The sequence below is a fragment of the Chelmon rostratus genome, chromosome 6, assembly GCF_017976325.1.
Source record: "Chelmon rostratus isolate fCheRos1 chromosome 6, fCheRos1.pri, whole genome shotgun sequence".
NCBI classification, from domain to species: domain Eukaryota; kingdom Metazoa; phylum Chordata; class Actinopteri; order Chaetodontiformes; family Chaetodontidae; genus Chelmon; species Chelmon rostratus.
In genome coordinates, this window is record NC_055663.1 from 18,548,166 (window position 1) to 18,573,769 (window position 25,604).

The window sequence follows — 25,604 nt, forward strand, 5'->3', positions numbered from 1 at the left end:
ACCCCTGTCTGTCTCTACGTGGATTGCTTTCATGGTGTGTTAAACGAGCCGTGGTCGTGTTGGTGTTTCCCTCCACGCGGCGGCCGGGTCTCTAATCCGCTGTCTGCCAGAGTTATGTCACACACCAGCTATTGTGGAGGGTTTGATTGAAGACGCCTGATCTGACTAACTGATCCCTCGCCGCAGAGGTGCTCTGACACATGGGCGACGTCTGAGATGTGTGAATTGGCAGTCGAGTCACGTGACTGGCATTAAGCCAATAGAAATTTTTAGATTCAGGCCTGACTGAGGCAATACTGACAGACGGTGTGAGAAGCTGAAAATGATTTTAGGTGTGTACAGTCAGGAAAGGAGCAAATTGGATTACACAATGCTTTTGCTTTCTTTGCTTATTGAAATTTCTTTACAGCTCCTTGTCCTTTAAAGTGATTTATTATTAAACCTGCCTCTCTCTGCAGGTCTGCACAATGTGGCAGGATAAAATCCTGATTATTTTTTCAGGACCTCATAAATCAACAGCTAAAGAATGAGTTAAAAAACAGCACATCCAGAATTATTTGGTTGTAAGGTGGAATTTATGATGTTAAATGAAGCTTTGAATCTCAAGAGACTAATTTATAAAGTGTAAACTATTCAATGCCTGACAATTACTTTCAATTTAATTCAGTCAGGTCACGTGCTGCGACCATCTGTCCAAACCCTGCAGGCTGTGCATTTTAAACAAATAACCAACTGCACTGAGATTTAAAAATATATAAATAGATATCCTAAATTATTACAAGGTGCGTGGATAAAAAAAGGCATTTTTTCTGTCTTTTTCCCCATACAACATGTTTTAAGTCTTACCAGAAACACAAAAGTGAGCTTTTTTAGACTGTTGTCATCAATTAAATTGATGTTTATTCTTCTTTTTCCTGTAAATTTATCCACGATGTTGTGTTTCTGTATTGGTCAGTGTACAATTATATTTTACGAGCTGAACAAAGCATTAAGAGTCAAGAATTTAAAAGGAAGAGAAAGCTCTGAATGAATTAACAACGCTGGACAGTTATGTGCTCTTCATGTGTATTTTGCAATGAAAAGCCTGAGGTTGTTTTTGATACAAATACAATACCTGACTTTCACTAGAGATACCACATTATACAATTATTTGACACCGTTCTCTGGAATATGAACATGTTTTTCTACAGAATCACTTTTTTTTCCATTCTAAATCCAAGCAGCCATAACTTATAACCATAACCAACTTATAGAGTAAATAAAATAAATATAGACTCAATATAAACTCAAAGAATAAAATACAGACCCACATTGTCAAAATTACTGAAATTGTCTGATCAGAGGTAAAGAATAATACAAATCTGAGCAAGTATCTGACGCCAGCCTTCAGTCACTGACAGCTTCCAATACCGGACACATATATACACATATTTTGTTTGGTGTCAAAAAGAGACTCAGTCAAACATTGCATCAAGATATAAACAGACATACATTTAGCTATATTTTGGCCATCTCTTCCAGCTCTAAAGACACTCCAAGACTGACAGTCACTTGTTTAATGCTGACAGGAGGTCTCCCCACACACTCAGACCTCTGACATCAAAGTCTCCGTCAGAAATTTTCAAGGCATTTAGCTCATTTTCTACATCCTCCCTCATAGAGGGACAGGCCTCAAACAAGTTCAGAAAGTGCTCAGTCAGTTCCTGGAAGGATACTGTTCGGTTTGTGCTCGTTTGTACCCATTCGGCTTCACTTATGTTATATTCCATTTCAGAGGCCCACTTTTTCAGCACATCACAGTATGCATTTCTAAATTTCAGGTGTTCTTTGGCCAGGTCTGTAAGAAGTGTAGGAGGCAGTGCACAACACATGTGCTGCAGCTCACTGTGTTTTTTCTGCAGCCAGTCCAAGAGAAAATCCTGTGAAGCTGTTTGTGCAGCTGAGTTCTTCGTTGTCAGCAGAGCAGCAGCGATGACCAGACAGAAATGTTCTGCTGCTCCGTCACATCCCCGGAGGACAGAGTCTAAAAAGTGCTCAGCTTCACTGCCATGGCTCAGCAGAGCACCCAGCCTCTCCATCAGCATCAACCCCTGAACCTCAGCATCAGCACCAAAAGCTGACAAGTCTGTAAGAGGACTCAGGACTTTGCAAGCAGATTTGCACTGAATGATGTGGCTGCAGAGTCCGGTTACATCCTCATACTCACTCTGCTTGGTGTTTACAGGACTCGTAGTGTCAAAGAGTATCTTCATGATGGAGCAGGGCAGCCCAGGATTGTTTAACAGCCCAACGAGCAGCAGGTGCTGACATCGGGAGAGGTCTAAGAAGGAGACTTCTGAGTATCCAGGAAAGACAGCTCGCAAGCTTTCATTTGTGATGTGCAGCTGCTTCTCCATAATCCTCCTCATCGCTGGTTTATTGTGGAACCTGGAAAAGACGTGTTCGCAGTACTGGGCCCAGTGAAAAGCTCTGGACAGAGTTTGTTTATCCCACTGCTCCACCACACCGCTCTGCGCCGCCACGGCCAGCAGCTCCACCGTGCTCGCCAAGTCCTTCAGCACCGCCTCCATGTGGCGCTGTCTGCGTTCACAGTTCGGGCTGTGAGCGCCACTGGACACTCACTGTGGAGGAAAGACAACGTTCAAGCGGCTTGCAATCATGTTTGAACGCTGTTGAGCAAGCTAGCGAGCTAGCTACAGGTTAGCTAGATTCCAACTACTACAATTCAACAAACTATAGCGTTAAACTGGACTTCCGGTGGCACGTTTCAAAACAAAGTCATTTTTAACAAATGTGGCTTTTAAGTAACACCAAGCGTTACGCAATGAATACAACACACTTATAAACGAGTATTTTGTGGAAATGAACAAAGTTGCTCTTATACTCACTTTTGTTTTGCCTTTACTGTCGCGCGACAGCCGGTTTGTGGCGCTTAACCACTGCGCATGCGCTCTTGAATCTTCAAGTTTGGCCAGCGATTTTCCTTCAAAATAAAAGCCATCGAGTGACTTACCACCATAAAAAATACCAAAACTGAGAAACTGACACAATATACACATTTTTTTTCTTTTTTTGTTCATTTTCTGCCTAACATACATATTAATGCAATAAACTGTCTATATTGTATGCTCAAATCAACTGTAAAAAGAGCGTCTAACAAAAAAAATGGAATGCATTTCTGACAACAGAGCTATTCACAATTTACGTTTTTCTTATTGTATCTGCTTCCCGGTGATCGTCATGAACTACCATGTTTTCATGAGTGCAAAAATGTGTCAAATTTAGTACTCAAAGCAAACATAACTGTAGATTAGGCACAGTCGGGGTCTGTCACATGGTGCAGATTACATGGGCATATAGAAAAAAATGTCCATTCAAACGTGGTGTATCGAAGGATTGAATTTCTCAGACTGACCTGCTGATTTCAGTCCAGAAATATCATTATGAGGCAATACAAAGAGGAGAAAGGAGGGAGGCACTGCCAGCAGAATCAAACTTCCCTCCCATCAGCAGCAGCAGCAGCAGCGTACTATAAGTGTAAATGTGAGTGTATGTGTGCTTGTGTGTGCAGTCAGTTCCCTGTGCAAATGCGCAGTGAGAAAGACCTCCCCAGTCTTAACTGGTTCAGTGTTTTGGAGCCTAACCTGTGGGTCGGTGCACCACTGTGAAAAGCATGCAAACTGGGATCCCGCAGCTCACAGGACGAGTGAGAGGAAGGTGCGCACCAACGAGCTGAACCCTCAGGGTGAGCACAGATAAGGAGCTCTTTTTGCACTCATGCAACACATTGTCGCTGCTTTCCTGTTGCCAGCCGAATGTCAGACATTTGAATATCTTTATGCATATCTGTTTTACGCTGGGGAGGGGGGGTGACTTTTGCTCGTCTCACCAGATGGATGTGCGCTTTGCAGAATAATGTCCTCTTTTGTAGCTTACTTATAAGTTTGGGTCTCATGGCTCTGTTACGTCTTGCCTTTTTATTCCTCTCAAATGTAATTCAAAGCATGTTTAATTACACTGAAATTGCCATATTTTCTCCAGTCGCAGCTCTCAGTCATTCCATTGGTTTTAATTAGTGGGTGCTCAGCTGGATTTCAGTCACCACTCATCAGGCGTCCTCCCTTGATCCTATTTGCAGAGTGGTGAAATGTCTGTTGTGGCTGTTTTTTTATTTGTGACAGTTGTAAAGGAGGAGACGGCTTTAAAATCTTATTGCATTTCTAAATGTGCAGCCGAGTGTTTTAAGAGGCCAAATGCAACAAGTCCAAAACCAATTTATTGCACTAAATTTAGACACAGCACCAAAAGATCTGTATGGTTCAGGAATGAGTATGAATATCTGTGAGTATTCCTGCCATGTTTTGTGTTTGTTAATGGTGAACATGTTAAGCCTTCAACAGAGGGGTCTTTAAATGAAGGCTCGAGGCAACCTATTCAGTTATGAAGTATTAACTCAGTGCAGCTCAGTATTTATGACACTCCATGTGGTGCAAACACAAGAAGAGTGTGTGTGATATGATTTATGATATTCTGGATTTATAATCAAGCTTTGTGCTGTTGGCTCTTTGTTTGTTTTCTGTTATTGGATCTTATATCATACAGGAGATTATCCTGCTTTTGCTGATATTTTCTGCTGGAGACTTTGAACATTACTGACCACAGCTGATGACGTAATGTGATACCTGAACACAGCACTCACCCACAACATGCAAAGTACTTATCTGCACTAGAAACATGCTGATTCCCCTTGTTTAAATGGGCAAATCAACCTCCAGACGAGTCTACTGTTGTCGCGGAGAAAGGCATGAAGGTCAGCGAGGGTTAGGAAGACAGAGACACTTCTGTTTTTCTTCTAATTGATGTGATTCAGAATTTGCCTTTCCTGGAGCAGCCTGCAGCCAACCAATGCAGATTATGACAACTTTACTGAAGTCATGAGGCTTTTCAGTCTGAGAAAATGCATATTTGGTTGTCTCTGTGCATTTGGGCTGTAAAGTTGATCCCCTCTGATGTTAATCCCGAGTCTACTGTTAGATTATGAATCTGATTCTGAAAATATCATCACTAGATGAAGCAGCAAGTTCAGCAGATGGTACTTAAAGCAGAGTGGTGGTGTCGGCTGTGTTTTTGGCCTGCGGCTGAAAAGGTCATGCTACACTGTGGTGAGAGGAACCAGGTATGTTTAACAACAGCTGGTTGTTTCTTTAGGACTCTTTCCTGGGAAAAGAGGGGGGAAACCCAGTATGATGTCAAATCACGATCCTGTCGAGAAGAATACTGCTTTTGAACTTGTGGCAATGCATTTTTCAGCTAATCCAAAATGTTTTGAAATGATTTAAGAAGTAGGAGAATTGTGTCTACGCACAAGGGAATCCTTCAGTTCACAAACAACAAACAAAGTCACAAAATCTGGGTGATTCATGAGCAGCGATGATGTGTGAAATATATGTTCAAAACAATGAGTGAAAATATTCAAGATGACATCCTCCTTGTGCTTGAAATTGGCAGTATTTCTCTATGCTGCCCATGGACACGTATATAAAATAATATGTTTTTTTTTTTACACATATCACCACTGAATGGGCTTGTATGAATGGGTCTTGTACTGTGAGACATGAGAAGTTGTCCCAGTGCCCTCGTTATGTCTGTCAGCCTGCACCACAGTGGACATGGGAATGTAGCACCTGTGTGTGAGTGCTGACCTCCAGAGTTTAGCGTGTGTTCGCTACGAGGAGCTCTTGTCCTCGGGAAGATAAGACGACCTTGGTTGGACATCAAGGTCCTGATGTCCAGCGTTGCACCACAGTGTGATTTTGCTACAGCCAACTCCAGGGGGACCTTGAAATGTTACACAGCTTTAAAGGTCAGATTCCTCACATTGTGTTACACTCCCCCGGTATTTGAAGGAAATTTTCAGCCATCACAGACCATGAACTAATTGCTCATGGCAGTTTTGCTTCCTTGTTTGAGTAAGCTCGTCTTATGATTTGCATCAACTATCCTGATGCTATTTGCCTGCCGCGGGGGAATGTAAGATGTTCCTGCTTGTGTCCAAGCTGGAGACGTGTGCATTGTTTTCATCTCACTTTTTATTTCTTTAATGAAGCCTGAAGAAGAGTTTAATGACAACGAAACAGAAAGGATACGATAGAACAAACAGTCATATCAATCATGTCACCAATTTATGTATATATTACCACTTTTTAAAAGAACCCCATTTTTAAACAATACTGGAAGTCCTTGCACATTTTCTTTCATTCATTAAGTCTCTTGATGAAAACAGCCTTTGGAGTAAAGTAACCCAAGAGTGAAAGAAGTCCTCAGTATCCTTGTGATGCCACCATGTCTAAGCCTTGAAGCTGTCCTCTGTTTGTATGGACTCTTTCCATGTCGGAGTAATGGCAGAGGTGACCGCAGCAGCCATGCTTTCAAGCTGTGGATGTTAGCTGCAGAGTTGTCGATGTGTGTTGTTACTCTGCTCAGGTCTTACATCTGGTGCCCAGTTGTTTTGTCAATTACTCACTTGTCTCAGCAGTAAATCCATTAATGGAGTGACACTGGACTGAAATGTGAAAGATTTTCACATTATAGCTCATACAGTGGCCGCTTTGGCGTACTGTTGCACGTTATTGGAAAAGACTGTGAGAAATGTCTCATTTGCTCAATGACTTCACTTTGCAGGCAGTAAGTAGCTGTTAAATATCGCTGTGAATATCGATGTCAAATGCAGTCTCTCCATTAGGCTGTAATGTAAGGCCTTCAGCAGTGTGGACTGGACTGGATTGATTTAGTCTATATGACAGTCTGTATCATGGATTGCAGCATAATCTGAAGGAGCTCTTTGTTTGCGTCTGCTGTTTGTTGAATAGTCCTCTCTGTATGAGCCTGGCTGGGATAAAAGTGTCTCTTGTCCAGTGAAAGGCGGACAGGAACTGGGCTGTCAGGGTTCATGAGAACGTCTCATGTCATCAGGTGGACTGTAAACCAAACCAGGATTTGGCTGAAGGGACAAAAGGACCCAGATCTCTCGTTATTCATTTGATCCTCCTCTGGTCCTGTTGGGAATATGGGGCCTGAATGTCAGCTGTTACTGAAGAATACTGTTGTGATGATTTAAATCATGAATGTCCAGAAGTCTTTATTTTCATGAGTGATTCCTTCTTTTATCATAATAAATCATAACTATGATGGCAGTAGTATATAAATTAGAGCTGAAGTGATTGATTAATGTATCGTTTTAGTCATTTTTCAACTAAAGAAAAATCACTTTCCGTCGTTTCAGCTTGTCAGATATGAGGGTTGACTGGTTTCCTCTGTTTAACATCATTGTCATCTGACCATCTTAGGGTTTTGGACAAGGGGTGGATTTTTACAGAAAGTAATTTTAACAAAAACAACAACTATGGCCTGAAAAATGTTCAGCCAGTTGATAGACACCTCACTGTCACAGTTTCGACATGATAACACATGAAGCATGTATTACAGACCTGTTCCCATATACACTACACATAGATATGTCTGAAGTTCCCTCTGCAAACTCACATTGAAGCTTTACATTGTGTCAATGTTTGTGCCGTCTTTGTGTGTCTCATCCTCCTCCTCCTTCTCTTCATCTTCCTCTTCCTCAGGCGGTCAGTGGGGAACCATGTGCAGCTCCCTGAGTCCCAAACAGCCCAGTGGCCCCGGCCTCACAGACATGCAGCAGTATCACCAGTGGCTGGCCAGTCGGCACGAAGCCAGCCTGCTGCCCATGAAGGAGGACCTGGCCCTGTGGCTCACTAATATTCTCGGTAAGCAGCAGATGAATGTGTGACACATCCGACTACATCCTGCCTTCCTCAATATCTTTACCTCTATCATCTCTGTTACTGGAAGCTTTAGATCATCCATAAGCATAAGGTGATTTCAGTGCATATGTTTAATTATCAAGGCTCAGCACAACTATGAATATATAATTTATTTACACAGACAACAAAGTATGTCTACATCTTGTTGAAATATTGGTTGAAATACCGCTGGTATTTGCCATAAAATGGTTGTATTAGAGGGATGTATTTCAAAACACAAGCTCATATATTTCATATTGTTGCCTTATAGTGACAAGTTGAAGTAAATCATTCATTTCCCACAGATTTTGCTGACTTTGCTAACAAATACAAAGTGCTGCTGCTGATTCATTTGATCGGTGTCCCAGCTTGGGTTTGAAAAATGTCCCTATCTTAAACATTAATTGAACGAGTTTTGTTGATGTATACACCACTGCGCTGCACTGGAATCATTCTGAACCTCATTACAAACTATTTTAAAATGTGTGAACCGGCTTCAATGTTCACACACTCTCCCATAGATTTGCCTTAATTGAATAATGGACATCATTAAGAGTTGATGAATAATGCACAGCCAGTGGTGGAGAGAAAGCAGCAGAGGAGACTAAAGGGGAATAAATCACCCTGTATATTTCTTCAGTAATGCAGTCACAAAACCAGGCATGAAGCGCTCTGAGGATCAGGTTTGAATTTAGTGACACAAATTTAATTTAATTGTTCCCCGTTAACATGTGATGGTGGGAGCGTGGGAAAAACTGTGTATTTGATACATTAAAATAGTCATTAATAGTAAGTAAGTTAAAGACTTACTTCATTTGGTTTGACTGTGGCACCAGTGAGCGACCAGTGTGGACACAAAAATGTACTTGATAGCAAAACACAGATTCTTAAAATTCCTTGACCAGAGTAGGCTACGATGTAAGAATTAAGCAATTGTTTGCTGAATTTCCCAGAGGGAAACTGTCTGTTAGCCGTGATTTGATAAAGACTGCAGAGTTTTAGGAGACAAAGTCCACTGATGCACCTCATTATTTGAGGTTTTTCTTCCAAATGTGCTTTTGTGCTACATAGCTGCACTTAATATGGCTAAAATTGGCCATCAAATGACAAGGAGTTACTCCATGGGACATTCTGCAGACTGCATATGGTCCAACAGCCATTTCACAAATGAACTGGAAGCCAATTAAGTTCCTGAAACTGACTCCTGCCTGTGTGTGAACATCTTAAAACAACTTCAGTATCTTCCCTGTCATCTCTGGCACTCTGTGTGTTTGCACTGGAACCAGCTGAGCCAGAAACCTCTGGTCTGCTGTGGTGAGCGATCAAGGACAGGAAAAGAGTTCAGAAGCACAAGTGTCCATGTGTTTCCAGTAAATACACAGCACTGAACCAGTTTGTTGGTTCAAGCCATGTTCTTTGTGTTGGGCACAAGAAAGAAGGCGCAGATATGCTTAGCATGGTCCACAGTTTCAGGTAGGAGGAGCGGTGCGGCGAAACGATGAGTCCACTGATCGAGTGGGAGGCGGATGCTTGGTTATGCCGATGAGTCATGTTGTTGTTGTGATGGGAAGCTGGAGGGACTGAGCAATTTATAGGACTGAGTATTTGACTTAAAATACCTCTCCGAGAGCCCTCTGGAATAAATTTCCCTCATACAGCGAGGAGCAAGGGAGAGTTTGAGCATATAAGACGGGAGCTCACTGAGTATTTCTCAAGATTTCAATCTCTCTTTTCTGGGCTCAATTACAACATTTGGAACTCATTAAACGTCGAACCCCGAGACCCCTCCTCCTATAAGAAACAGAAAGGGGATTTTTAAAAAATCCGTCCAGTTTCTTTCCACAGACACCCCCCTGCCACCACCTCCTATTTCACAATGATCTAACTAAGAAGGAATGGTCCTCTGGAAGTCAGTCAACTGGACACCACATGTTGATCACCAATCTATCTCTGCAACTGTGCAGGATAATGAGGCATTACTGTGCACAATCAGATGTCCCCTTTCCATGTGATCTAGCCTTTGCCACCCCACGGTGTACTACCAGAAAATCCCCCCCAGATTCCCCCAAGTCATGTTGTAATATTTTAAGATTTGGCTTCTGCAGAGCTGCCTAAGCCTAGCAGCACAAGCCAAGCTCAATCAGCCAAGTGGTTTCTGAGAGTCAATAACATTGCATCAAGTTCAGCTTCAACTGGGAATGTACTGGAGATTAAATTTTATTTCCTTATGCCGCATATATATTCCAAAATGAGCATTTTTATGTTGAATTTATTGCTGGATTCTCAGCTTATGTGTCCCCTGCTCAGGTCTGGAAATCACCGCAGAGAGCTTCATGGATCGCTTAGACAATGGCTTCCTGTTGTGCCAGCTGGCTGAGACACTACAGGAGAAGTTCAGGCAAAGCAACGGAGACCTGCCTGCTTTTGGAAACAGCAAGGTATGGAGAAACCTTAGGATTACAGTAGTCTAGCATGATAACGGTTACAGTGAAAACACTAATCTGGGATCTCATCTGAAAGTGTTCCTGGACTGACTGAGTTTGAATGATTCGATCGATTCTGAGAGGGGAGCCGTCGTTCAGGCAGTAACTTATTAGATCATTTTGACTGGCAGCCATTATTTTTAACAACTCTCCTGCCTGATTAGAAGAGAATGTGAAATCCAGACATCCATGTTTAGTGTCAATTTTCTGTATTGCCACATATATGATGGCTTGAAATCAGGCTTTTCTGTAGAATTTGTAGCGACCAGACTGCGTGAAACCAACAGTATTGACTTTTTATTGACTCTCACCGAGACAGGAAACAGCTATACCCTAATATTAGGTTTCCCTCAATAAGATCGATAAAAACTATACATGTAGAATCCCTCCCATCTCTGAGAAGTGTTGATGGGCTACCATAATCTCTAAGGAGTAACAGAGAGACACTAAATAGCATTACATTTGATATCCACCCTTGCTGGCTGGTTTTGTCAGCTCAGCAGCAACCATGAATCCCAACTTTGCGTGGAGCTCCACGGCTTCAGAAAGCAGTGCACAAAGGGTCGGATGGGGGATGGGGCCTGCAGCCTTCTGCGGGGGCAAAAAAGAAAAAATAAGGCTGGCAACGACACATTAACTGATGGGGCCCCACATCCCCTGTGAGAATTGGCAGAAATGTTTATTTCTGGTGAGCCTTGACTGAAGGTTTAATGAATTTTATAAGATGAAAGGGTGACCTTGCTAGTCGTTGTTATTTAACCCAAGCGGTCTATGCAGTATTATACTTTAGAGGGTCAGTACTCAAGAAAACAAAGTGATTGGGGTGCAAATCCTTAGACTGGATCAACTTAAGAGCTACTGAAAAAGGTTTGATGGCTTCAGCACAAGCCAAACATTCAATAGACGAGTCTATAGAAGTCCAGAGAAACATCTTACATCATAAAGCTAATTTGCGTTGACTGGCCCTTAAACCTAAATGTGACTTTCTAAGAGTTTGAAATTGATGTAAACTTAATGCACACTGAATGCATATGTTTAATATCTCTCTTTAGTGGCACATCGAGCTGACGCCTGGTGCTCAGTGGGATTACGTGTCTCTGACAGAGTGAAACACCGATTAGGGCATTTTTCTTTCCAGAGGAAAGGAAGCAAAAGACTCTTTTGTTGTCTCTTTAGTGAGAGTTGTTGATGTTTGCACTGAGGCATCACAGTGCCGATGACGATGGGTCTCCTGATCTCAGTGTGAGCGCAGCAGCACAGATGTGAGGAAATACTTGAGGTCAGTGACCGTGGGACGGCGGAGGAGCCAATGAAATAGAAGAGCCCATTGATGGTGGAGGAGAACAGAGAGACAGAGCAGAGGAGTCCTGACACAGATAGAGCTTTACCCCGACTCACAGCTTTGAAATCAAACGAAGATGCATTATGAGGTTTTATAGCGAGCATGATTTATTGCTGTTCGTCGTCTTTACAGCTCCTCACCGCTCACATTATAGCTTTCGGTTTAATAAGCCATGAAAGGTTAATCAGGTTATCCAGTCCTGATACACCGTACCTCATCTTATGTCATTTCAAGTTTATAGTTCATGTCAAACAATTGTTGCTTTTTATCAGCTCATCATGGTTTATTTTAAGCTGTAGCTGTTTACAGTTAGATTTTTACCACTTTAAAGAGAACTCCCATCTGCTTTGAAGCCTCATTATTAGTTGGTGTGTGGAGTCAGGCTAAGTGATTCCACCAGAGAGAAATGATAAATCCCTTTGCAGATGCTGTCTTCTCACATGTTTACATCAATCAGCGTCGGCTGCAGATGAGTGAAGACAGTATTTCTTTCTTGTCATATCGTTGCCATGTGACAAGTTCAATACAACCACCTCATTAACGGTTCAAATTTATTGCCATACTACGGAAATTTAAAGCAAAAGCTTAACGTTTTAGGAAATACGCTTGTTATGGCAGTTACACCCCCATATCTGGCATTTTAAGGTCCAGTGTTTCGGGGGATGTATTGGCAGAAATGGAATATGATATTCATGTTTTATTAGTGTATAATCACCTGAAAATAAGAATCATTGGGTTTTCATTACCTGAGAATTAGTTATTTATATCAACACCGGGAGCAGGTCCTCTTCTCCTTCTCATGTTGCACTGCTACACACTGGCCCTTTAAGTCTGAAGCTGCAGTCAGCACCTGGTTAGCTTAGCTTAGCACAAAAGCTGGAAGTGGGGAAAAAGCTAGCCTGGCTCTGTCCAGTGGTAACAAAATCCGCCCATAGTAGGTCACTATGAACACACTATATCTGATTTGTTTTACTGAGTTGGAAATAGTTTGCTACATAGCCCATAAGCTTTAGAGGAGGTGCTGGTAGGTGGATTTTATAACTGTTGTGCAAATTCAGGCCAGCTGTTTCCAGTCTTTGTTCTAGGATAAGCGAACTGGCTGCTGGCTGTAGCTTCATGTTCAACAGACAGTTGTGACAGTGGCATAATCTAACTTTCAGATAAAAAACAAATAAGTGCATTCTTAAAATGTTGAATTATTCCTTTAATGTGTGCATGCCCAGCTGTGATGGTGGAGGTATTGAGAATACAGCTGCAGGTCTTCATGAAGCTTCTCATCTTGAAAGAAAGTTATATGATTTTCACGCAAACTACTAAAGCTAATTCATTGTCATTAGCTCCCATCCCTTTAAAAGTAATGTCTTCCAAATGTAAAGGTGCAGGTAATTCAGCAAGCCAAGAATAACAACATGCCATTTCGACTGTTAAATTAATCGACGCTGGCAATGTGGTCGACGTTATTTCTCCAGGAATGCAAAGTAATTCAACAACAGAAAGGATCCCAGAAAAAGTCAAAAGGAGAGCCTGGAAAGAAAAGAAAAATACCCACAAAAGCCTGCATATTTCCAGCATGAGCTCATTGCACCTTTCTCATAGCACAGACACACATATCCTGTATAAAACCACAGCAAGGCGCATAAATCTCCCCGAACAGACCGTGTGGGGGCTGAGACCCATAAGCATGTCATTTGATCCTGAATCAAGGAAGGCCTGGTAAAGCAGCCCTGGTTCTCCAACCCGCCATCTACCATATTGATCTGAATGGAAAAGGTCCTTGGTCCTAAGCTGAAACCAGAGCCTCTGCAGATGGAGAAGAAATCAGTGTAGATAAAGAGTGTGTGGCTCTATTTTTTGATGGAAATTCTGGGGGTTGGGCTGCGCAAGTCATCCTGGTGGCCCTTTGTTTTCTTTTTGTCACACACAAACTAAAAGTCATGTTCAGTTCAGTGTCCAAATACTATTCATCAATGAAAGTTAGGGGATATTCTTCACCTTGGGTTCACTTTTGTGTAGCAAACAAGGAGACATCTGCTAACCTGTCTACGTCTCCAGCAGAGTATTCCCTATCGGAGGATACCATGTCGGCAGAGTGCTCCCTCCGGTTCCTTTTTTGCACGGGACAACACAGCCAACTTCCTGGCCTGGTGTCGCAAGGTTGGAGTCGGAGAAACATGTCTGTTCGAGTCAGAGGATTTAGGTGAGTATACTCATTTTGTGCAGCAAACACCAGAATGCTAGAAAATCACAATGTTGGACAAACAGTCTGCAAACAGGCTTCAGTTTCCACGTAGAGAAGCAACACAGTCGCACTCTGGCTGTCACTGGCGCTGCCGGAGCACTGGACTCAGGTTTCTATCTGCTGTGAATGGTGTGATTGTGCAGGTAGAGTATCACACAGGTTGAACTGATTCCTTCTCCTCCACCTGTGAGGCTCAGAAGACTCACATCTCAGCTCCTCTGACATCTGCATGAAGCTCACGAGGGCAGCGGCCTGCTGGGAGCACTGTCATGGCAGCAGCCCTACCTGACCATAAGGACGCGTGCATCTCGAATACTGTGCATATGCACGGAATGTCTGGGGTAAAACAAAGGGATCACAGACAGAAGGGTGTGAGTTAGTGAGAAAGTAGGCCAACGCTATGCAAATGTTTCCCTCAGCCCAGAGTAGGGACATTTTGCTTTCTTCCTCCTTCTCTCTCAGTGTTTTATCAGTGTCTCTATCTATGGAAAGGAGTTTTTGCATGTTTTGCCGCTGAAATATGCTCGCAGTTACGGTATGCCTGGACTGAAGCATTGTCCTACAATCAGATGTACGGTATTTGACCCTGACGGTGACAGAAATACCTAGAATATTCATGCGTTCCTGTAATTCCTGACTAATGGCTGGTGGACCATCACTGAACAATTTCAGCTATGCAAATCATTTGTGAAGGCCACATTAGACACAGAAGTCTATCAGCACTGCACCGTCACATACAGTGGACGTATAAATGTGATATAAAATGTGAAAATACTTAAAAAGAGCTGACACCTGCTTTCTTTCTTTCTTTCTTTTCTCTTGTCTGGATGGATTTAGCAGTTCAGCAGTAGATGTGACAGCACCAGGTTTGCTATCATGCAGTGGATATTTTGTCTATAATGCATGGTGTGGCGTGCATCACTCTCATTGTCTGATCATATATTCAGTGAGGTTGAAATAAATACCTCAAGCCTCCACTGTACGTGTATGCATCTGACGCTCATTTTAATTTGATTTGAGACAAACAGGACTGCAGAGGAGAGCAACATCTGAATGCATGAAGCTCATTTTTGTGTGCCTCTTCCCGCTCATCATCACTCATTGCCTTTTACCAAACAATGTCTATATAATTACCCAGTGCTAAAGCCTGATCTCCTTCTGTAGTTCTTCACAAGCAGCCACGAGAAGTGTGCCTTTGTCTTTTAGAGCTGGGAAGGATAGCATCACGGTATGGTCTCACTTTTTTATATTTTCTCTTTATATTATCTTCATTTTCCTTCTTTGGGTTGTTTTGTGAATAATTTCTGAATTCTACACTAATGGAATGACATTACTCTTTGTTTTCTTTGGTCTAGGTACAATGTGGAGCCCCCTGGCCTTATAAAACTGGAGAAAGAGATTGAACAAGAAGAGAAAGCACCGCTACCACCTCCATCACCTGTATCTCCTGCTCAGCCCCACCCTCCATCTCCCTCTTTATCTCCCACCCCATCTCCTTCCCCATCTCCAACTCCCACCAAAGTCACTTCCAGCAAGAAAAGTACAGGGAAGCTGTTGGATGATGCTGTAAGTTAGCTGCAGTTTACTTCTACTTTTGATGTCAGGGCGAAAACATATATTTGTCTTTGTGTGTGTTTGTGTGTGTGTGTGTGTGTGTTACAGGTAAGACACATCGCTGATGACCCCCCCTGCAGATGTCCAAATAAATTCTGTGTAGAGAGACAGTCACAGGGTCGCTACCGTGTTGGCGAGAAGATGCTTTTTATCCGGGTAAGCTGATTAAAATAAGGTTTAAATGTATGTAGCACCTGCTGTTAGAAAATCTGTGGCGGTTAAAGTATTAAAATCCTTTCCGTATTTAAACTTAAAATACATATACATACAATGGAAAAATGTTCAAACCAAAATGAAAGTCTTTCTCTGTCCAAGTGTTATATTATTGATAAACATACGAGCAGGATTTTTTTATTGAGGGAGCTCCAGGAAGTATATTTACTCATCTACTGTCCCTGAGTTCAATATTGAAGTACTTGTGCTTATCTGAGTATGCTACTTGTACTTCACTACATTTCAGAGTCTAACATAATACTTTTTATTCCACTACATTTATTTGACAGCTATATTTATTAATCAGCGTGATAAACTGAGCTGCAGGTGAAAATAAATCTCAGTTAAATGTGTTTTCTCACTCTATGTGTTTTATTTGGTTGATACATTTACAGCAGAACACAAAGACATAGAAAACCTCACAAAAATGACACAAGCTCGTATTTTTGCTCATCCAATTTCATCCATTCTATTCATTTTCAAATCAGTTTGGGGTTGATGACAATAAGGTCTCACATTGCAGTGCGATCCCCTCTCCACTCACGCAGCATATGGCAGTATGTTGATATTTGGGGCTGGCTTTGGGATGAAAGTAACCCATTGTGTCTGGAGAGCCCGCCTTCGCAGTGAGGTCTCATTTACTGGTAATGATATTCCGACAGTGTCCATCTCCAGCCAAACATTATGTGGCTCCCTGGCTGCAAAAGGAAAATAACAACCACACATTTCCATATGACCCGATGACCAGGTTATTACCTGGAAAATATTTTACTGAGCTACATCACCCAATACTGGCTACTGCATTAATTTGATCTCATAGTCACACTGAATCCATCAGCCCAGGAAATGTTACTGGACTTTCTCTGAGTGGAGGGATGAGGAGTATCGGAGAAAGATAAATGGAGGCTAACACAGCTTGATTAGAGAAGTAGCATTGGTCCCCTTGGGATCCTGGTTACTTGGCAACCCACAACCAGGATTCACACCTCTAAGTATGCGATTCATGCCAGGGGTATGTTTAGGACGTGAAGACGTTCAAAAGAGTTTACTCTTGAGTGTCCTCTGCTGGCAGCCTGTTATACTGCAACTGCAAATGTCCAATCTCAACCGGATCAAATCTCAGCCATTGTAAGGTTTGGAAGAACAAAGCCGTTTTAAAGATTAGTGAGGACAGTAAGGTTCAATTTCCTACTAGAATAACATAAACAGCATAAATCTAAATATTTATCAAGACATCATTAGTTGCCTTTTCAATGACGGACTGCTTCAGCCTTCACTGTGTTGCTGAGCAACCAAGGACAAATGGTGAGAAGCTCACACTGTTGTTCTAGTGCAGCTGTACAGTATACAGTCTGCACTACCTTACATGCCAAGTCTTTGTACTGTATGTACCCAATCCTCAGGAAGAGCCAAAGAAGAGGGCATACATGCACTAGAGTAGCCAGCTCAACAGTAGTAAAATCTCACAAAATGACATGTGTATCACTATGTGTTATCATGTGTACAGTTACAGTATGAGACATACATCATTTGAACAGGCCAAAGCCAGTCTTAAGCCTCCATTCCTCTGTCTCTTAGCCAGCGCTCTTCACAGGCAAGATGCTTTAATTAAAATTCCTCATACGGTTTTTACCTCCCAGCAGCCGCTTCCATGCTGAAAAGGCATGAATGCAGTGAGTCCCTTAGCAGCCGAGAAGTGACGACAACAGTGGCGTGCAGCACATATAAGAGTCTACTCCACCATTATCTGTACGTGCCTGAGAGACTGACCTTCTCAGCTCCTGGAATAAATGAGGTGGTTGCAGCCTCAACAAGGGGTCAGAGCAACATCGCAGTGTTTGTGAGAAGCGCTGTCCGGGCTCAGCCCCGGGCCTCTGTCCTTCTCTGGACTGCTGAGGAGGGAATGGGCTCCAACAAGGGTCTTGTCCCAAAGCAGCGTGATTGAAAGCCCTCTGCAACACACAGGGCCATTAAATCCACAGTCACAAAGCCTGAGGGCCTGGCGCTGGTGATTGGAAGCACTGCCCCACCAGTGCCCCCCTGATTGATTCTTTTAAGAGGCTTATAAATGTTGAATGCTATGCTGCTGCAGGGCAGGAAGCCTCATATCTGACCAGACTGAGGTGACAATCTCATGTGGTAGTTTACCCTTTTTATCAAACCATTTAGTTTGGTATTTGTCTGGAACATTGTCCTAGCGTTTGTGTTTCTAAAGACATATATGGGATCCTAATAGTCTTAACCTTTCTTTTTCTTTTCTTTTTTTTCTACTTAGACGGGCACTCAGTAAACAACTTGTTTGAATAGTGATGTAATGGCATGTTAATGAGGTTGGGGTTATAATGCTCCGTGGTGAGGCAGACATGTTTTATGTCAACAGCATCTGGGGAATGTGAGACGCTTTTATTTCTTCTTCTCTTTGCCATGGTACCCAACCTTGAGAATGTGCCCTGACGTGGCAGGTGGCATCATTTTGAAGCAAATGTTGCAGATCACATGATGCAAAAACACTGCATATAATTCCTTGGTTAAGCAGAACGAGTAATAGCTATTGTCTGCATATTTATGCAGCCATGCAGGTCTGTCTGTCAGTCGGTCAACCAAACTAAAATATCTCTACTGCTGTTGAGATTGATGATCATGATAATTTGTCCAGACATTCATGGTCCGCAGAGGATCAATCCTACTGACTTTGGTGATCCTCTGACTGTTCCTCTAGCGCCACCAGCAGATCAGAGTTTTCACTTGCCCGGTGAAATATCTCAACATCTACGAGATGGATTGGCACAAAACTTTGTACAGATGTTCACGATTCCCCCCTGAAGAACCCTAATGGCTTTAGAGATCCCCTGACTTTTCTCCTAGCGCCACCTTGAGGTTTCCCTTTGTGGTTTTCAGTGAAATAGCTCTAAAACTATTGGATGAATTGCCCTGGAATGTGGTTCAGACATTCATGCAGGAAGAATTATTCTGACTTTGGTGAATTCCTGCCTTTAATCTTGTGTCATTATCATTCCAATATGTTGGTTTATGACTCAAGCCTACTTCCAAAGCTAATGACATTCAGCTGCGTCTAATGCTAATTAGCAAATGTTGGCCTACTATCATGCTATGCTGACATTAGCGTTAAGCTCAAAGCACTGCTGTGTCAAAGTCTCACAGAGTTGCGAGCATGCTGTGGACTCTGTGGAAGTCTTATTTATTATGTAATCCCAGACATCAGTGAGGTGAATAAGTCATTCGGTGCTTGGCCGTAGCCTGCTCAACATGGCGTTAGGCTGGTACGAGATGGAGAAAGCTTCCCCCCTGGGACATCAACCAGTACGAGGCCCCAAACATCAATCAACGACCTCATACATCAAAGCCATGCTTAACTGTTCCTTCTGCCTGGGAACCAAAGCCTCAATCAGCGAGATGACATTAGTCCTATAGAAGGAAGGGCTCAGCTTTAACACACTGACATTAGAAGAAGCACTATAATCCCATTTCTCTCTGCAGATGCTGCACAACAAGCACGTGATGGTGCGTGTTGGCGGAGGCTGGGAGACCTTTGAGAGCTACCTGCTGAAACACGACCCATGCCGCATGCTCCAGTTCTCCCGGGTGGAGGGCAAGACGTCCCCCATCAGCAGCAGCAAGTCCCCCAACATCAAGGACCTCAGCCCTGACAGCTACCTGGTGGTGGCAGCCCACTACCGCAGCAAAAAGTGAAGACATGAGACTGAAAAGTGTAATCAGCTTGACACAGAGGATGACCTCTTGCCATTGTTTACTGCGTAATGGATGTGGCTATGTAACATATGCCTGCTCTGGTACATATTATGGCTATAGACACCACTACATTCCCGGAAAGCACAGGGTGCTTGTGAGCAGATGAAGCCTGGAATTACACTAGTGGGCCCTTAACAATGTGTTTTATTAAGTTTTACATGACAGTAAAAAGCTCTGAGAGGTGTGTCAGTCATTGCATAGCATAATGAGTTAACTGGGTTAAAGTGAAGCTGTACATTTCCATTACTAATTGTGTTTTAAGCAATATATCACTCATATTAGGTAGAAACTTTACAGGTTTTAGCACACCTGCTCCTTTCATATAGTCAATCAGGCCTCTGGTGCCTGTCTGTATTTGTTGTACATGCTAAAATTAGAACTTTTTTGAATGACATAATGTAAGTGGTGGAGGTTTGAGGACATCTAAAAAGCCAGTATTCTTTGGCAATCTGACATGTGATAGAAAGCTGTTTGACTGATATTTTTACCCTACATGCTTTATAGTACATTGAATACAAGGGTGGCTCCAGTGGTCGCCATATGGAAAATTGAGCTTAAACTGGGACATTTAGAAGACGTGGAAACCATACTGTCCAAAGAAATGTAATTGACCAAATATTTAAGTGATCGCCCACTGTACTCTCCAGTTTTCCACTGAGAAAACTGCCAGATCTCTTCTAGAAACCAAACATGAGTCATGAAATGTTATATCTTTTTCTTTATGATTTATTATTATAATTATTATTAGACTGAGAAAATAAAGCAATGCTTAGATTGTTTACATGTTGAATAACTATTCTATGCAATGCATTTTTATACTATTAATCATTTTTAATTATTCATTATTAAGATGGCTCCTGTTTTGTATAATTTCTATTGTCAGAACATGGACAATCACCTGCACAAGATGCAGCATGTAGTTAAATGGAACCTGGTTATTTGTGATTGATATTAATACATTCAATCCGTTGCTACCGACCTCTAGAGGTGGTGCAATCATTTTTACTTGACTAATAATCTTTCCAATTTGTAGATCCTTACATTTAATAGGTTTAATTCATATTATCATATTTTAATCCCTGTAAAACATGGGTTTGGTTTGAAAGCCAAATAACCCACAGGCTTATATGTGAAGTACACATTTCTGTTTTTTAGATGTAAATTTTCAATAAATTCTCAAAACTTTAAACTTCACTGTTTGTAATATTTAGTTTGCCTGTAAATATTTCCAGGACTGGATGATTTTGCTTTGGAATTAAACCTTTATGCATCTCATGTTTGTGAGATTGAAAAATAATGGCAAATGTTCAATGGGATCAATGGTGAAAAACCTATAACTTCAACACACATTGTTTTAGCAAGTCTGTGTCTCAACTGCAGCATGTTGCAAACTGTATCAATGATCATATTAACCTAATCTAAACCTAATCTGAATTTGACTTACTGTAAAACTCATTAAATCCACACAAGAGTAGCAGAAATGTGATTTATTGTAGCAAATTACATTGGCTGAATTTCCTGTTCTACAAAATGTCGAGAGCCCCGGAAGCATTTGAGGATCAAGTGAAGGCTGTAAGAAATGCATTCAATAAAGCAAGTCAAAGTAAATACTTCACTACATACTGTACAAACGTCACTTATTCTTTTCCTTCTGTTTCTTCCTGTTTCCGTTGTAGTGGACGTGATTCTCTCCCAGCGCAGAGTGTGAGCAAGCATATTTGCTGTTCACCAAATGTTGACAAACTGTGTGCAAATAAATGTTGAACGAAAGCTTCTGTTTGTCATATGGCAATTCACAAACACATTCTATATCTCATTTAAATTAAGCAGGCATCACATCAGTGTTTTGCATACAGTGTACTTCGATTAACTCAAATTGTGCAGAGAAAAAAACAAAACAAAAAGGGCTCTATTAGAGGAGCAAATGGCATAGACCAGTGCAAAGTGCAGTAGGGTCACTAAGGGCACCTCCTTTTCATTTCTACTGGCTGGAGAATATTTCAGTGTTAGTATTCTGCAGCTGCTGCACATTTTTCATGTATGTAGGTTGTGCTTTCTGACTAAACGACCAAATTAGCAACTAAATGGCACTGCACCGATTACAGACCTGGTTGTCAAACGTATGTTCTTAGCGCAATGTCAAAGAAACACTTTTCAGCAAGATAACAGCATTTTACATTGCCTTCCTTCATCAATAAGGAACTCCCATGTGATGTGCACACTGCACTGCTTTTGAAAATACCCCAGGGACAGGCGTTAGAAGCTCAGGACATACTAACAAAGTGATGGTACTGTTTGCACTAGTCTTTGTGTTGCCAACAAACAGAGCCCTAAACAAGGTGAAATTAGTGTATAGTAATCCTACATTAAGCACACTTAAACTTCTTTGTAAACATAAACTGTTTGAATTGTGAAATGCGTCATTTGAATAATGGATTTTTGAAGAGGTCATACAAAAAGTAAGGTGGCTAATGTGGATTTAAAGTGAATATTGATCCTTGATAATGAAAACCAAAAACAGTGTTGTGAAAAAGCTTTAGTGTTGAGGACAGCTCAACACAGACACTGCTGGACTTTACAAGCATATTATTTTGTATTAACTAATGTTAGTAACTATAAGAATCTCTAATCAAATCAAATCAAACTATTACAGTAGGATGTGCATTTGCTTGCACGTTTCGGAGTCATCCCTGACTCGTCCAAAGGTCCAAACCGGCTTGTGTAACTTGGCAACGAGGGAGCAAGTCCTGCTGTTCTGTCTGTAATCACTTCAGATTGTTTTGCATGAAGCATGACAACTGTAGCCGTTTCTCCCATAATATCATAAAAGAGGCCAAGAAATGTATTTTAAAAAATGGACAGCAGTTCAAACATCTTTCAGGTCATCTTGCAGCAATACTTCATGTTGTTTTGGACTTCAGAGTTAAAGACTTCAGGTTTTACCATGCAGAGTTTCAGCCCACCTGCCACTGAAAACAAAGAGGGAAAATCATGAGAACACTTTCCAGTCTCTGAGACGTACTGCTTGTTGATATATCAATGTAATACATATCATCATATGAGACTAGATGTCCTGTGAAAATTTCGGTGAGTGTAGAATTTTGACACTTACTGGGTTTAAGGCTACTATGTTTACCAGAGGTCGCCACAACACGTGTCATTATTTCCATTTCTTTTTAAATGAAAACATCATCTTGAAGGCATCAGAACTCATCAACAAAATATTATGACTAAACAATTAGTCAATTAACCAATTACCCAACTGGAAACAATAATTGACAAATATTTTGTAAATAAATTAACCGTTTCAGTCATTTTCAATCAAAAACATGAAACATTTCCAGCTTCTAAAATGGAAGGATTTACTGCTTTTCTTTGTCATTTCTGACAGGAAATGAAGAGTCATTAAGTTCTGGACTGTTGGTTGGACAAAATATACAACCTGAAGATGTCACTTTGGGCACTGGGAAATTGCTAGTTGCATTTTTCAGTTTTATCAGAATCTCTAGAGTAAATGAACAATAATTATTAATCCTGAAAATAATTTATAATACAGAGAATTGTTACAGCCCTAATTCTAACATTATTAATACTAATGCTTCAGTATCACTAAACAGTGATCAAAGATATTGATTTGCACTGGACCTCAGGAATGACATTAATGACGTTTCTGTTGTCTGAGAAATCCCACATCTTGAGGGTAAACACAGAACTAACCTTCAATCCACCGCCACCGGACACAGAGGTGGTCATCGCCTGTTTCTCAATCTCTTCCTGTTTTTTCCTTTTCCTCTCGACTGCCTCTGGATTTTTAACACCCCTGTATGTTGTCTGAAAAAGAGAGTAGAATATGATTAGCACTAACAGGCGATGGCTTTATTAAGAAAGTGTTTTTATCTTGTTTATATGATGAAAATGTGTACAAGCAAAGATGCATTATTGTCTTACCACAAGATTCAATTTTTTTTTTAAAAAGGCATGTTAAATCATAAGTGGCAAAATGGCATTCAACTGCCAAATAAGGCGATTCAGGTGAAGGATGGAGCAGCTGACTGAAATGTGACTGAGGGATAGAGCTCAATGCTTTAATCTGTGGTAGTAAAAGTGTGAATTGTCAGGGTGTCAAGAGGTTCAAAGACAGAAACAGTGACCTGGAGCAGAAACGTGTGGTAGTTGAGACATCAGCCAATCCAAAAAAAATCACCTGGCCAAGAGCTTTCATTCTGGCCCGTGTATACTTACCTTGATACAACTCTAGCATGGCTCTTACGGGTTTGCAAGTGTCTTTTCTGTACAATAAAAAAATCACTCACCAAAATGTCAAGGGCATCTACCTCGAATGGGGTGTATTATATTCAACAGAAGGCTACAAAGTTATACTACACTCAGTTACCACATTATTAGGCACATCTGGCTAAAAGAAATGCAGTCTGACCAACCCTGCAGTAAATCACATCTTCGTAAAGGTTATAATGTTTTGTTTTTGATTAAAAAGTTCTGTAGAACTGTTGAGCGTTTTGGTTATTTTGGAGGCTGTTGAACTGTAGTGTGTTATAGTGAGAGGTGTTTCTAACAAGGGTAGATGAACTGCAAACACCTCTAACTACAATCATGATGGTAGGATTTATTCCAGGACTGTTATATTAGAACACATTAGTTTTAGCTACACTTACCTAATAATCGGGCAACCAAACAGATCACCCATGATTAATCAATTAGTTGTTAGCTATCAAATTATTTGGCAACTGTTTTGATAACTGATTAACTGGTTTGAGCATTTTTTTAAAGGAAAAACTCAGAAATATCTGATTCCAGCTTCTTAAAAGTGAATATTTTCCTGTTTTTTCACTCCTCTGACAGTAAAGTGAACATCTTTGGGTTGTGGACAAAACAAGACAATTGAGGCGATCTCATCAAACGCCGATTGCCCTTTTTCAAAATTTTCTGTAAAGTAATCAAGAAAATAAGTGATTACAAGTGATTCATTGACATTAACAATAATGTTAATGAATCATAGGTGTTTCTAATAAAACACCTCTCAATGCATAATACAAGTCATTACAAACAATAAATCCTACCCTCACAAATAGGATATATTCCAGGACTGCTGTCTTAGAATACATTTTGTTTAGCTAGATGTACCTAATCACCAAGTGTATTAACAGACTGCTCTGACAGTCTTTTTAGGTAAGAAACATAACAAACAAAAAAACCCACCTCTTTTTGTCTCTTCTCAGCGGCCTCAGCTAACTGTCGTCTTCTTGTCTCCTGAAAAACACATAGAAACTTGTAAGTTACCACTGAGCAGACTGACTTCACTAAGCTAGCTAACTGTGTTGGGCCTACAGCATTCTTGACATGTCAATGTTTGCAGAGGCTAAACACAGACAACGCCTCCTTAACATTACCTATTAGGGCCTGTTGGCGTCCGACAGAGGATGAATCAAACATGGCAGTTGACATTAATGTGCATCAACAGATATTGCATATTGGAAAACAAGAGGCATTCTGACTTAATGTTACCTAGTGATACAGCCAGTGATAAAAGTTTTAGTAATTTAACTTACTGGATCTGGAGTGACAACAACGTCGTCCGCTGCTCCACCAAGGCACGGTAAGCACATCCCCATACTTGGGTTGTTATTTCAAGCAGAAAAGCAACGCAAAATTGAGTTATCAATGTCTCAGTTTAGCCTAGCTAGCTAGCTACCTCAATGAGCTAGCTGGTGAGCCAGTTTCAAATGGCTGGGCTGACAGTTAAGGCTAACGAAGCAGCAGCTTCTACTCCAAACGGCTGTTGATGGGCCGTCTGGCATAACGTTACCGTTAGCTAACGGCTTCTGTTAGCTACGGTAACGATAGCATTCTAGCTAGCAGCTCGCTTAGGCTACCGCTACGTCTCAAAAACACCTACTAAATTATTTCTCACACCTCTTGTTTAATCGCCTCGGCATTTGGAAAAGACCCGTTTGAAAGCCAGACGTCTTAGGCAAATATTTCCCTCTGAGTTTGTTTTGGTTGGAGTTCAACTGGCTGACTAATCGGTCGGGTAAGTTATGTTCAATAACGTGAAGTTGCAGTTTTCTGCTAGCATGCTATCACACAAACGTAACCTA

At 41.4% G+C, this 25,604-nt stretch overlaps 3 protein-coding genes across 5 annotated transcripts; 1 reads left to right on the plus strand and 2 right to left on the minus strand.

The window, feature by feature from the left end:
* Nucleotides 1-944: 944 nt before the first annotated feature.
* fancf (FA complementation group F) lies at nt 945-2,939 on the minus strand. Its single transcript, XM_041938399.1, has 2 exons — nt 2,889-2,939; nt 945-2,621 (listed from the first exon to the last, which is right to left on the minus strand). The coding sequence occupies exon 2, from the start codon at nt 2,568-2,570 to the stop codon at nt 1,548-1,550; it is 1,023 nt and encodes a 340-aa protein (XP_041794333.1). The 5' UTR covers nt 2,571-2,621; nt 2,889-2,939; the 3' UTR covers nt 945-1,547.
* A 639-nt stretch (nt 2,940-3,578) lies between these two features.
* On the plus strand, nt 3,579-21,240 carry LOC121607537 (growth arrest-specific protein 2). 2 transcript variants are annotated; one of them, XM_041938400.1, is made up of 8 exons: nt 3,579-3,745; nt 7,629-7,790; nt 10,134-10,264; nt 13,704-13,848; nt 15,055-15,118; nt 15,246-15,456; nt 15,553-15,660; nt 19,216-21,240. In XM_041938400.1, the coding sequence occupies exons 2-8, from the start codon at nt 7,646-7,648 to the stop codon at nt 19,426-19,428; spliced, it is 1,017 nt and encodes a 338-aa protein (XP_041794334.1). In that variant the 5' UTR covers nt 3,579-3,745; nt 7,629-7,645; the 3' UTR covers nt 19,429-21,240. The 2 variants fall into 2 exon arrangements, with proteins under 2 accessions (XP_041794334.1, XP_041794335.1); XM_041938401.1 differs by having other exon boundaries at nt 13,707-13,848.
* On the minus strand, nt 20,905-25,520 carry LOC121607546 (small VCP interacting protein). Of its 2 annotated transcripts, XM_041938411.1 has the most exons (6): nt 25,420-25,520; nt 25,056-25,119; nt 24,706-24,756; nt 23,731-23,777; nt 23,206-23,319; nt 22,446-22,457 (listed from the first exon to the last, which is right to left on the minus strand). In XM_041938411.1, the coding sequence occupies exons 1-5, from the start codon at nt 25,440-25,442 to the stop codon at nt 23,238-23,240; spliced, it is 267 nt and encodes an 88-aa protein (XP_041794345.1). In that variant the 5' UTR covers nt 25,443-25,520; the 3' UTR covers nt 22,446-22,457; nt 23,206-23,237. The 2 variants fall into 2 exon arrangements, with proteins under 2 accessions (XP_041794344.1, XP_041794345.1); XM_041938410.1 differs by lacking the exon at nt 23,731-23,777 and having other exon boundaries at nt 20,905-22,457; nt 25,420-25,499.
* Nucleotides 25,521-25,604: the final 84 nt, after the last annotated feature.

What these genes read in the sequence shown, in the direction of transcription:
- LOC121607546 (XM_041938410.1), bottom strand. Translation starts at nt 25,442, where the DNA reads ATGCCGAGGCGATTAAACAAGAG. An exon ending in CCGAGGCGATTAAACAAGAG is followed by an intron (nt 25,120 to 25,419) that starts GTGTGAGAAATA and finishes TAACAACCCAAG; the next exon opens with TATGGGGATGTGCTTACCGT. An exon ending in CTGAGAAGAGACAAAAAGAG is followed by an intron (nt 23,320 to 24,705) that starts GTGGGTTTTTTT and finishes TCTCTTTTTCAG; the next exon opens with ACAACATACAGGGGTGTTAA.
- fancf (XM_041938399.1), bottom strand. Translation starts at nt 2,570, where the DNA reads ATGGAGGCGGTGCTGAAGGACTTGGCGAGCACGGTGGAGCTGCTGGCC.
- LOC121607537 (XM_041938400.1), top strand. Translation starts at nt 7,646, where the DNA reads ATGTGCAGCTCCCTGAGTCCCAAACAGCCCAGTGGCCCCGGCCTCACA. An exon ending in GTGGCTCACTAATATTCTCG is followed by an intron (nt 7,791 to 10,133) that starts GTAAGCAGCAGA and finishes TCCCCTGCTCAG; the next exon opens with GTCTGGAAATCACCGCAGAG. An exon ending in CTGCTTTTGGAAACAGCAAG is followed by an intron (nt 10,265 to 13,703) that starts GTATGGAGAAAC and finishes CTACGTCTCCAG; the next exon opens with CAGAGTATTCCCTATCGGAG.